Raw genomic sequence first — 12,629 nt, 5'->3', positions numbered from 1 at the left:
AGGACCCTAGATTTCCCTTTACAGAATCATCCATGGTGAAGTCCAGGGCTTGGGTTGTGAAATAGAACCCACCATAGAATAGTCGATGAACCTCCTGTCATATCGTGTCTCCCGCAGTTCCCCAAATGCATAGGTGCTCCTATTTTCCTGTTCATGCCTTTGCCCATGCTGTGTCCTCTACGTGGAATACCCGAATCCCTTTTTCCTGGCATGCTGAGATCTAAGACCACCTTCTCAAGGAGGCCTTCCTCATCCTCTCAGACACAAACCGATCCCCTCTCCATGCTCCTCAAACCATTTTCATGTGTCATTCCATGTCCATACCCACCGCACAGAACTACGGTTGTTTACTTCTCTGGCTGTTTACTCTCACTAGGCTGAGTTCCTTGAAGTCAGTGATGTGGTCTTCTTCCTATTTTTATTCTTTGCGTCTAGAATAGTGCCTGTGCATTTTGGGCACACACTCACTGTTTTGAATGGATGTATGAATGCTTGATGGCATTAATGAATGAATGAAAGAATGAATACATGGAAAGATCAGAAAAAATGTTATCCCCCAAGGAATCTAATAAACGCATAGAAGTGCCATTGGCTTTACCTATAAGCACAATCTGGGCAGGTAAGGGTCCTTTTGGAATCCTGCTGAGATGACAAGATCATCACAACATAATGTGTATGAAGAAGAGAGATTACAATCGACTAGTAATACGTCTAGCACAGGTTGGTGAGAACTGTGAAAGCAGAGTTGTGTAATGAAATTGATTGTTTTTGATCTTGATTTGAGACAGAGAGTTGATCTGTAGGACACATGAACATTTTGGTCTTTGTTGTTTCTTTTAAGCAAGATATTTTTCATCTTAAAATGTAAGGGCAATGTACACCTTAATAAACTGTTTATCTAAAGCAGGACTTCCTTGTGGAAGGAAGGAAGGAGGAAGGAAGGAATCAGCTTTTATACCTTTAAAATGGAAGCTATGTGTTACATTGAACTGGCCATTTTATACCAACATGACTTGGTTTCTCTCATACATACTTTGTAAAACGATAATAGCCCTTACTAGTATTTACATTGTAAAAGTGTTGTTACTGTAAATTAGACAGTATAAAATGGGTTTTGATGTCTTCCCTGAAAGACATGCACTATACACAAATGAGGTATTATTATTATTTAGTTTTTCCTTTTCAATCTCTTTAAATGAGAATTAGATGACGACTCGGCTTTAAAGCAATATCGGGTGGGTAAATGATTATTGACTGAAGTGAAATGAAAAAAAAAAATCTTTAGCTGAAAACTCAGTGTAGCCGGTCTGCATACAAGGCAAAAATATTGTATTTGTCTGTGATGTTCATCACTGTTTTTATCACCTCTCCGTGCTGTAATCACAAACTGACGACAGTGAAGGCTTTCTGTTCAGTCATCGTGAGCATTTTTGAGAATATGGACGTCCTGGAATGATTACAGTTTGGCAAAGTTGTTTCAACTAATCAAACCACCAAGCTAGTTTTGTTATTGATTTAGGGCCTAAATGAACTTTGGCAGGCCTTTCCTTCCTCGCCTGGTTCTTAGGCTCAGGGATGCCGATTCACTACAGAACTTTACAGGTTAGTTGCTGCCAGTGCTTCTGTGTTCCCCATTCGCACCCCCCTAGGCAAGAGCTTGTCTAGCTTCCTCTTGCAATACAGCATTATTGCAGAAGAAGGGTTGTGGAAATAAGATTTGGGAACTTGTGCATGTTGGGATCTTGAGTTCACGTCACAAAGGACTGAAAGTACACACTGGGAAGATTCGGGATAACAGAGCCAGTGGGATGGACTCACTGTCCAGCATAACTGTGCCTGGCTTCTGTGTGTGTGTGTGAGCAAGGGCTTCAGCCCATTTCCAATTCTTGGTCCTTGCTGTTGGACAACTTGCTCCACCTGCCCCACTCCTCCCCTCACATCCAAACCCCTTACAGTGTTTCTCCATTATGTATTGGCTCACCTTCACTCCCTAGGACCAACCTTCAGCATTGTTGACAGCAGTGGTCATCTGTTTTCCACCTGACCCATGTATTTTGGCTTCTGGATTTTGTTCTCAGAGAGGCCCCCTGCTTGGATGGCGGTCTGGCCAGCTGTGGGGCCAGCTGCCTTCTCCAGACTCCAAGGTGACCAAATTTCTCTCTTCTCCTTCTAACTGGCCCCAATACATAAGCTCTGGCAAGAAATGAATGATAATGATCATGTGACAACTGTATTGGACCAGATTTTTACCTGTGGTGGGCAGCTCAGAGAGGCTAGGTTACATCAAACACCACAGTGGGCCTGAGGTCCAGGAAGACTGTGCGGGCCCTCGAGGCCTTGAGAAGGATCGGGTGCCGAGGAAGAGCTGGGTGCAGAGCAGAGAAGGCAGATTGAGTTTACTCTACAGTTTTAGCCACATCCAGCACTGATGGTGGAACCAAGGGCCCCCACACAGGGCACGCCTGCAAGCAAGAGTGCTGCTAGGTAGGAGTTGAGCTACAGGTGACTATAGGTGGTGAGGAAGCCTTCACGGCAGCCCTCTTTTCTTCCCTTGGGGAAGAAAATCGAGAGATTATATCTTCCATTTGTAAGGCAAACTTTCTGAAATAGCTGTATAGATGTTGTTCACTGGCTGTGTTTGTTCCTCAATTCATATGACCTGGCTTCTGCCTCCACTGGCCTTTCTTGCCCATCCACTTAGGCATCTCCTCGGTCCTCCCCCCATGACTGCTTCTCAGCCTTCTTCTTGATCTTTTGACAACATTTGCCTTTGTTGACCACAACCTACTTGTTGAACCATGCTTTTCCTTTGTCTTCTGTGATACCTCACATTCTTGTTTCCCTTGTCTCCCTCTGATTGCACCTTCATACTCTTTTTTTTTTTTTTTTTTTTTTAAGGTAACTTTGCCCATCTCTTAAGGTCGGTTTTCGTCTTGGGCTCTCTTGAGCCTTTTCTCTTCCCCGATGCTCCCTCGGGGTATCTCGTTCATCAGTGTGGATTCTATTGTTGCCTGTCATGCATGGACGATTCCTACACCTGAATCCTCAGACTTCTAGACCAAACTACCAGCTGCTACACGGCCAGTGTTCTCTGGGCATCACACACCAAACACGACCTGGTCTGAACTGGACGCTTCTCCACAGCTCCTCTGTTTTGTGTTTCCATTTTGCTGTCCTAGTGACTGACACCGCTGTCTATCCAGGTGGTCAAGCTGTCTACCTGGGTTGTCAAGCCAAACATCTGAGCAGCAGTCTTGACTTTTGCCCATCAAAACTCGAACATTCAAATGATCACACATCTTAGAGACCATCTCCTCTGTGACATAGCTTGTATGCTTCTGAATAATTTGGGCCCACTTACCTTTCCAATCCCATCTCTAACCGCTCTGTCTCAGCTATGCTGAGCTCACGTTCAGTGCTCAGACGCCCAGCAAGCATAGTCATTTCTGTGACGTCCCAAATATGCATCCGCCATACCCTCCACCTGAAACAGACTTGCCCCATTTCTTTTTATTTTTTAAGATTTTATTTATTTGTTTGAGACAGAGAGAGAGAAAAGAGAGACAGAGACTGCATGAGTGGGGTGAGAAGCACAGAGTGAGAGGGAGAAACAGGCTCCCCACCAAGCAGGGAGCCCAACGTGGGGCTTGATCCCAGGACCCTGGGAGCATGACCCAAGCCTAAGACAGATACTTAACTGACTGAGACACCCAGGCACCCCGTCCATTCTTTTTTTAAAACCAACTCCTTCATACTTTGTAAGTCCCCACATACAAGTCTCTAACTTTCAATTCTCCCAAAGTCTGGGTCAGGTGACCCTCCTAGAGCTCTTGGGACACTTCTTTATCAGAGATTCCTTTCCTATTTCTAGCTTGCCTTCTACTATAAGCTCTACACTAAGGCCCCTGGAAGCAGGGACCATATTTATCCTATTCATCTTTGTATTCCTAGTACCAACACAGTCATTGGTACAAAATAAATGCTCAATGAATGAGGGAATATAAATGTTAAAAGTATCATTGTGAGAATATAAATTTTGAATCAGAAAATGCAATTATCTGGGACTTATCGAATCCCTCTAATATCACAAGGAATTGAAGACTATCTAAAACTCTTTAGAAGAATTTATCAACATTAGAATCATGAGCAGAGAGCAGTTAATAGAGGTAGATTTTACATCTGTCCTTGGTGGGCTTCTTTTCCAGAATTCAGTATCCAGATTCTCTAAGACATGTTTCGGAATCACCCGAGCATCCCATCCTCCTGAATTTTCATAAATTACTGGATTCATAACCCACTCCATACTTGAGAAGATGGGGATTGGAATAAGGTAAGTGTTAGCTTCTCTGTTTTTCAATTCTTCAATTCTCCTCTCTGGAGTCTTCATCAAGAGGTGTGACTGGTTTCCATTCTAGTCTTGATGGCCTCACAATGTTTGACTATCCTATGCATATGAAGAAATGTTGTGAAGTTTCTTGAGGAATTATGTCCTTTCAAATATATTCTTTTCTGTTTCATGACTGTTTACATTCTTCATATCATTCTACCAATTTTTTCTTAATGTGAGTCCACATAAAAGAAAGCGGACTTCGGAAAATGAACTTGCCGCCCACTTCAGGACACTTTTTGGTCCAGATGCACTCTAAGAATATAGGGCATGAGCAATGAAATTAAACTTCAAAAACAATTCTGCATTAGCCATATTGTGTATGGACCACTCCCCATTCCTTCCCACTGTCAATCTTCCTTAGCCCCATACCTGCTTTAGCTTTTCATTAGAAGACCTTAGTATTATTTATTTTTAAAAATTTATTATCTATCTCCTCTACTAGAATGTCAGCTTGTTAAGGGCAGGGATTTTTTTTTATTCCCCACTTTATACTCAGCACAGGGAATAGTAATGGATACATGGTAGGCACTCAATAAATATTTGTGGATTAAATGAGTGAGGTATTTTTTAACAATTTCTTAAGAGGCTGCTGTACACCTAGGTCTCTAGAGATCTAATGCAGGTCTGGTTTGCAGCCCCATCCCCCTTAACACTTTTATTGATGACTAAGATAATAACATTGATGCTGTGATAAATTGATAGATGACACACCAACTGGAAAGGATAACACATGAGCTGGATGATACTGTCAGGATCTCCCCTCGCCCCCTGACTGAATCCTGACAAAATGTAATAATGAATCACATCTAACAATATAAAGTTTATTAGTGACAAGTGTCAAGTACTCAAAGATTCAAAATTCAATTGTATAAGTAGAAATTGGGGGTGAGATGTCTTACAGTTGCTAATGTAGGAAGATTTAAGTCTCCTGTAGATTGTTAGTAGATGATGAGTCAACACAGTGTGATGTACTTCAAAAAAAATCAATCTTTTGCTATATTAATAGAAATACAGTGTTCAGGTGGGGAAGTAGTTCTCTAGTACTCACTTGTGATCAGGCCACATTTGTTCTGTGTTATAAATCCTGATCTTCAACCTGTAAGAAAGACATTGATAAACAAAAGATTATTGAAGAAGAATAAAAAAGTATAAGGGATCTGGTAAATAGTGTCATATAAAAATGATTCAAGAATTTAAGATTGTGTGTGGGTATGTGAGGATGGAGATGATGGCTAGCATATGTAGCTACCTTCCAAAGTTAGAGGGGCTATCCTGCAGAGGAGAGATGAGATTTCTTCTGAGTAATCCCAAGTGACAGATGGAGAACCCCTGAGAAGAAGACATAAGCGTGTGTATTTCAACCCAACAATTTGTTAGCTTTGCCCATCAGTCAAGTAGATAACTGTTCATAGTAAGTCCCCTGACCCTGATGGTATTGAAGCAGAATCCAGGCATTACTGCCCCATTTGTTGGGTATATATATGATGGGAGTTCAAACACTGGGGTGAAGGACCACATTCATCACAGGAGCAACCACATATAGAGTGCCTGCTATAGGGCAGGTACCATCAAACATGATTAACGTGGATTGTTACATTTAATACTCAAATCAGTCCTAGTAGTTCCAACTTACAGATGAAAAGAGTGAAGCTCAGAGGGGTTAAGCAACTTGCCCAAGGTCTTACACCTTGTACAAAGCAGAGCAAGGACTTGAACTTAATCAGTCATATCTCTGACCTTAATTATTATTTTATAAAGGATTCCCACTTCTAGAAAACCATTCCTTCCCACCTTGACGTTCTATCACTCTAACGAAGTAACCAAACCAGGTAGCTTATTATCTCCAGTAGTAAATGATTTTCTAATAAATAGTTTCTTTCAATATAGTATGAAGGGACTAAATTCTTCTGGGCATTTGCCACTTGTGGTTCACCATATGTAGCCCAGCATAGGACCTGGCACACAATAGGTGCTCAATAATAATTTTTTTAAGCAAAAAAAAAAAAAAAAAAAAGAAGAAGAAGAAGAAGAATGTAACCACACAAATTGGCTGCATTGGAAATGACAAAAATCTCAATATATTGTGCCAGGAGAGGAACAAGAGAATTTCTGGGTGGTCTCCTGAGGACACTCGTCAGAAAGTGGTAATCCATCATTTTCTAGCAAAGGCCTTGAGAATTCCTGCTCAGTTTGGACAATATTCATTCCAACAAATATTTATCGAGTGCCTGTCCTATGCTAGGTGTGACCAACATGCTGAGGGTCCAGAGGTGAATCAGAGGATGTACTGTTAGTGGGGGAGATGGACAGGTAAGCAAATTCTTACAATACAATGTGACAAGTGCTGTCGCAGGAATGTGTGTGTGTATGTGTGTTTTTCAAGTATTACAGAAGCACAGAACTAATTCTATTTGGTTGAAAGAGTTGCCTGATACTTGTTCACATTTCAAAAATAACTGCCACGTACTTATATAAGCTTATTTGGTCTTCATAAAGACCACATGAGGTCCGCGATCCTTTTTTGTACAGAAGATGAAATAAAGTTTCATGGAGGTTAGGTGACTTCCCCCAAGGTCATGCAGCTGGTTAGAATAATTGCTGGCATTTAGTGCACACTTAGGCTCTGCTTTAAGCCCTATTAAGACATTTTTAAAAAAAGAGATTTACTTATTTATTTTAGAGAGAGAGGGTATAGGGGGGAGGGGCAGAGGGAAAGAGAGAATCTGAAGCAGACTCCAGGCTGAGCGTAGAGCCTGACGTGAGACTCATCTCAGGACCCTGAGATTATGACCTGAGCCAAAAACCAAGAGTGGGATGCTTAACCAACTGTGCCACCCAGGCACCCCAGCCCTGCTAAGACATTTAATCCTCACGACTACTGTCTGAGGCTCTTATTGATATCACGGTAATTTTAGAAATGGGAAAACTGGGCACAAGATTTAAATGACTTGCCTAGAGTCATAGAGCTAGAAAGTGGAAAACGAGGATTTGCACCTCCACGTTCTGGCTTTCGCAGGCACACACTTACCCACTGAGATAAATTACCTTTCATTGGTTCCCTAAAGAGCTGGAACTCACCTGGAGTCTGACTCCAAGTTCAGTTGCCTTTCAAGTGACCTTGCCTTTTAGCCATATTGCATCCAAATGAAAAGAAGTGCTGTGTGCCTGGGTATAAGGAGAGGTCCTGTGGGTTGGGTATCCACAGAAGTGTTTCGGGAGCGGTGTGGCAAAATCTAGAATATGCATTAGTTGTGTACACAGAGTTTTTCAGAGCGGCCAAAATTTGGCTTGTTGTTCTTCAGGTCAGCACTCTGAACTCTAGGAATGATGATTGGTTACTCATAGGAACTAGCCACCAGCACTTAGCCCGCAGCTTTTTTTAAATCAAGTTTAAAGTTTTTAAAAGAAGATGACAGGATGTAAAACATTAAGAATGAAGCAAGTTAAATTCAATACCTTAAAAATAAGCAAGAACGGAGTTACAGAAAAGGAGAAATGAAGCACATAATTGCTTAAATTGTCCAAGCCTTTTCTCTATAATAAAAATTCTTGGATTGAAAAATAGTTCAATCCAATATTATTGTGCTTTAATAATTAAGTTGAGTTGGCTCTGTGGCAAATCTGAGAAAGAATTGGTTATTAAAATGAATGAAGTGGATTACCCTTCCCTCAATAATTACTACTTCAGCTGATGTGGATATGACCCAGGCAATGGAGTCGACTGCATTTTTTAAGACATACATCTCTCCCAATTTTTGGAGATTTGATCATTTTAAAATTAGCTGCAGGCTGGGATTTCTGTGGTAGGTGGAGAGGCAGAAAGGGTCAATGTTCTTCAGCATTCATTCCTTCGAAGCGGGTGGGATTTGGGGTTTTGTTTGGTTTTTAGTGTTTTGTTTTGTCCTTTACGGAGACCTGGTAGATTCACTGATTATCTTGGCCTTTGTGTTTATGGATTTCTCTTTTCTTGGCTTCAGGTCCTTGGAAACATTTGTTTTGATGATGGCAGGAGGGTTAGTCATGTTTTATTTTTGTTGTTCCTATTTATTTTTAAAATCCTTTCGTTCAGGGCAACTTACAAGGTATTGTGTAACCTGCATTTATGTCTCCACAAATAAAATACTCTTAGAAATAACTTCTAATACAACCTTAGAGGGGTAGTTAATAATTTGATGCCCAGTTCATGTGCATCAGAATGAATCTGTAGTATTAGCAGCTAGAATAAGGGTATGCTTGGAAAAAATAATGTTTGAAATTTATAATTGAATTTAGCATTTAGACTTGAAATTTCCAGGGTTTGGTTTTTTTTTTAAGATTTTATTTATTTATTTGACAGACAGAGATCCCAAGTAGGCAGAGAGGCAGGCAGAGAGAGGGGGGAAGCAGGCTCTCCACTGAGCAGAGAGCCCGATGAGGAGCTCGATCCCAGGACCCTGGGATTGTGACCTTAGCCAAAGGCAGAGGCTTTAACCCACTGAGCCACCCAGGTGTCCCGAAATTTCCAGTTTTGTAGATCAATTAATTTTGAGTTACCAAGCACACAAATTCTTATATTTTCCTTTGCATCGCCAAGTCAGTAAAAGTTGGAAAATTCTTTTCTCATACATTCCGTTCTTTAACTAAGCCTGAAGGTAAATGGCTTTTAGAAACCACACCCCAAACAAACAGTTTTTCATAGAGTTATGAGTAAATGAATAGAGTGGGCTCTCCTAGCATTTGGGTTATACATCTAATTAGAACTCTCAGTATTTCAAACATATAATTTACCAACGTTGAGGTTTTTAATTCTTAACTCGGAGTCCACTGGGATAAAACAAGTGACCTCTGTTGGAAATATGTCAAGAATCAACTTTCTCAGGCTGACCTTTAGTTTGTTGGTCACCACATCAAAAGCTGTTCGTTCCCAGGCTTAAAGATGTCTGAACTTACTTAAGTTTATTAAAATGTCAAGGCAGAAAGCTGGCTTGGCTTAGCAGCTGTGAAGAACAGATCGCCCCCTCTCTTCCCCTCGATGCTTCTTAGTCGGTTTCTCCATGAGAGATGTTCCTTCTCAACTGGCTCCATCTTTGCTCTAATAGGAAACATGCTGCACCTCTTGCCCATCTCCCATTGTGCATGGGAGGCAGAGAACCCTGCTTTTACAATGAGACAGATGAATATCATACTTTGAACTAACTTGATACAATTTCTAGTACAAGGCTCCATCCTAGGCGCTAAGGTCAGCTATAAACGCTTTCAACCACCCGTGTTCATCACTGAAAAGGGGTATCACAGGATTTGCAGTATGCTTGATTACTGTGTGACCTTGAGCAAGAAACTTAACCTCTCTCCAAAATAACTATTTCATAAGGTTATGGCAGCGAACTGAGATTATATATGAAAATACTTAGCACAAAGTGGGGAGCAGAGTTGCAAGTGTAGATTGAAGTTACGTGAAGCCCATAATCGTCCATGGAACCTCAAATGGACAAATGGACCCAAATCAGCATTATCAGCCCCTAGCCATTTGTTAAATCAGAAAATTTCACTTCCAAATGAATAACCACATCCACCAATGACTTTGCTTTAAAGTCTACATTTAGAACAAAACATTAATGATACTCTGCGAATATATTTTGAAAAGAAGCTGACTGTAGTTTCTTTAGGAGAAAATTACATGTGAACAAAAAGAGGAAGGGATACTAGATATCTTTATTTCAGAATAAATGAAGGGTTACTTATCTAACCGATCATTCAGATCATTCAGATCATTCAGATGGTATAATTATTAAATGTCCATATGTAATTACAAAACATGCTTGTTTTTATAAGTTGGTCTGAAACTATTTTACTGATCCCAAAGAACTAATTTCCTCCTAATCCAATGGCAAAGCTTGCAGTACACCGTATTAACTATTAATATGCTAAAATTACCCACTAACTATCTTTTTCTTTCATTGCACCTGCTATCATGGCCCTACATTGATGTCAGCAATACGAAAGGAGTGATTTCAACTGCTCGCTCTCTGTATCACTAGATTTCTCGCCTGTTCTCTTACTTCACTAGAAAGTAGAAGAGAGAAGCATTCCTCCCATCCACTTACCTATGAAAAAAGGATTCTCCGAGGCTGCCGGGAATGAACACTGTCGTAAAATTACAAGAAATTTTTGTTAAGAAACCTTTTCTCATCTGCAAGGTATTTGACTGAAACCTGAGGTGCTAGATTTCAGACAAAGGTGACTTTGGAGGAGAAAGTTGGTGCCAAGCTGGATCAGTTGTTTTTGTGTTATGTAAGGAGGACAAAAAAAAAAAAAAAAGGAGCTGTTTATTCCTAAGCCATAAATTTAAGATTATCCTATTATACCAAATGACAGAATTCCCAAAACTCAAAACTTAGAGTTATATTTTCATGAGCTATTATCTGTAGACACTCGAAGCTAAATATAATTAAATACTGAATAATTTGCTTTGCCCAGTTATATTTAAAATATACAAAGTTGTTTTATTCACTGCATCAGCAGTGAATTCTAGTTGAACTATGAAAACAGTATTGTTAAACAAAAGATTTTTCTTTTTAAATAGCTTTTTCCTGATTATAGAGAATATATGTGTGGTATAAAAATTATAGAATATACAATAGAGTAAAAAGAAAATATAAATCACCAAATCATCCATAATCCTATCATCCAGAGGTAACCACCATTAATATTTTTTGTATTTCTTTATAATAGATGTTTATACACACACCTCCCAAAATACCCACTTTATATAAATGCATATTAATGCTTTATTATAGAAAATTTAAAACATAAACAGAAGTAGGTAGAAAGCATAACGAACCCCATGTACTCATCGACCCATCAATACCTTCTTTCTCTTCCCTATTCATTTTATTTTAAAGCAAATGTCCAAAATTATATCATCTTTTTTGTTTGCATTTGTTTTTGTTTTTTTTAAAGATTTATTTATTTATTTTAGTGGGGGAGAGGTGGAGGATGAGTGAGAATCTCACTCATCTGGAGGCTGAAGGAGGAGATCATGACCCTGAGCTGAAATCAAGAGTTGGACGCCCAACCCATGAGCCACGTAGGCTCCCTGTTTTGTTTTTGTTTTGGTCACCGAGCCAACAAAAGTTGGAAAATTCCAAAAGTTGGGCAGAGGGACAAAGAGAATTTTAAGCAGGCCTCATGCCCAGTGCAAAGCCTGACATGGGGCTCGATCTTACAACCCTTATATCATGACGTGAGCCAAAATCAAGAGTCCAATGCTTAACTGACTGAGCCACCCAGGCACCTAAGAAATTGTATTGTCTTAATCATAAATATTCCAATTTGGATCTTTAAAAGATAAGGACTTTTTTTAAAAAAAGATTTTATTTATTTACTTGACAGAGATCACAAGTAGGCAGAGAGGCAGGCAGAGAGAGAGGGGGAAGCAGGCTGAGCACCCTGCTGAGCAGAGAGCCTGATGTGGGGCTTGATCCCAGGACTCTGGGATCATGACCTGAGCGGAAGGCAGAGGCTTGAACCCACTGAGCCACCCAGGTGCCCCTGTTTTGTTTTGTTGTTTTTTTTTTTCAAGACTGCTTCATAGGTAATGGTGTGTTTTGCCATTAGAAGGTGCATAATGTATAATAATCTCTTCTTTTATGTTATCTAGAATCCCTGGTTTATTAAGAATTGCAAAATAGAATTGAATTTAAAGAAAACAAAAATTTTTTAAAAGAATTGCAAAATAGTGATATTTTAGTCCTACTATTCCTTGAGTTGACTTTCTGGCATGTGCCAATAGCGGTCAAATAGGTGTTCTGTTATTTTGCTTTTATCGTTGCTGTTGTTTTTAGTTATCATTTGAACTCATTACTTGAAATATGTTCAATATATTTCAGTAGATCTTATTTAATTATTCTTATTAATGCTTAAATTATTCCTAGTTAGCCTCTTCAAATTATCTCCTAACTCCTTTAACATGACCCTACTAGTCTTGGATAATGTCCTTGTTATTTGGTATAAGGTGGTCTAGGTTCATCCCGTATAGTTCCACACAGTAAAAATCTATATATATTTAAGACATGAGTATGTATAAATAGAATACCAACCATAGGAAAGAAGCTATTTATAAGAGCAAAGACTGGAAACAACCCAAATGTCCATTAATAGAGGATTGGTTGAACAAAGTTTGGTACACTCACACAATGGATCTCTGTGCAGTTATAAAATTGAATTCAGGATCTTTATGTATACTTTATATGGATTGATT

The 12,629-nt window shown here is 39.6% G+C and overlaps 1 protein-coding gene and 1 long non-coding RNA gene across 2 annotated transcripts in view; one reads left to right on the top strand and one right to left on the bottom strand.

Moving 5' to 3' along the window:
* Positions 1-12,629, top strand: part of MKLN1 (muskelin 1) — a 323,612-nt gene that overhangs the window by 18,565 nt on the left and 292,418 nt on the right. Inside the window, exons 2-3 of the mRNA XM_032869094.1 lie at positions 4,206-4,330; positions 6,633-6,700. Coding sequence (XP_032724985.1) covers positions 6,693-6,700 — 8 coding nt within the window. The 5' untranslated portion in view covers positions 4,206-4,330; positions 6,633-6,692. The remainder of the gene's footprint in view (positions 1-4,205; positions 4,331-6,632; positions 6,701-12,629) is intronic.
* LOC116874473 lies at positions 2,033-10,670 on the bottom strand. Its single transcript, XR_004384006.1, has 3 exons — positions 10,474-10,670; positions 5,439-5,486; positions 2,033-2,193 (listed from the first exon to the last, which is right to left on the bottom strand). It is a non-coding gene; the product is annotated as an uncharacterized LOC116874473 (long non-coding RNA).

Source organism: Lontra canadensis, unplaced genomic scaffold (genome assembly GCF_010015895.1).
Source record: "Lontra canadensis isolate GAN:19392208 unplaced genomic scaffold, GSC_riverotter_1.0 scaffold2, whole genome shotgun sequence".
Taxonomy (NCBI): Eukaryota; Metazoa; Chordata; class Mammalia; order Carnivora; family Mustelidae; genus Lontra; species Lontra canadensis.
The sequence above is the reverse complement of the archived record's forward strand: the minus strand, read 5'-3'. Positions and strand labels throughout refer to the sequence as shown.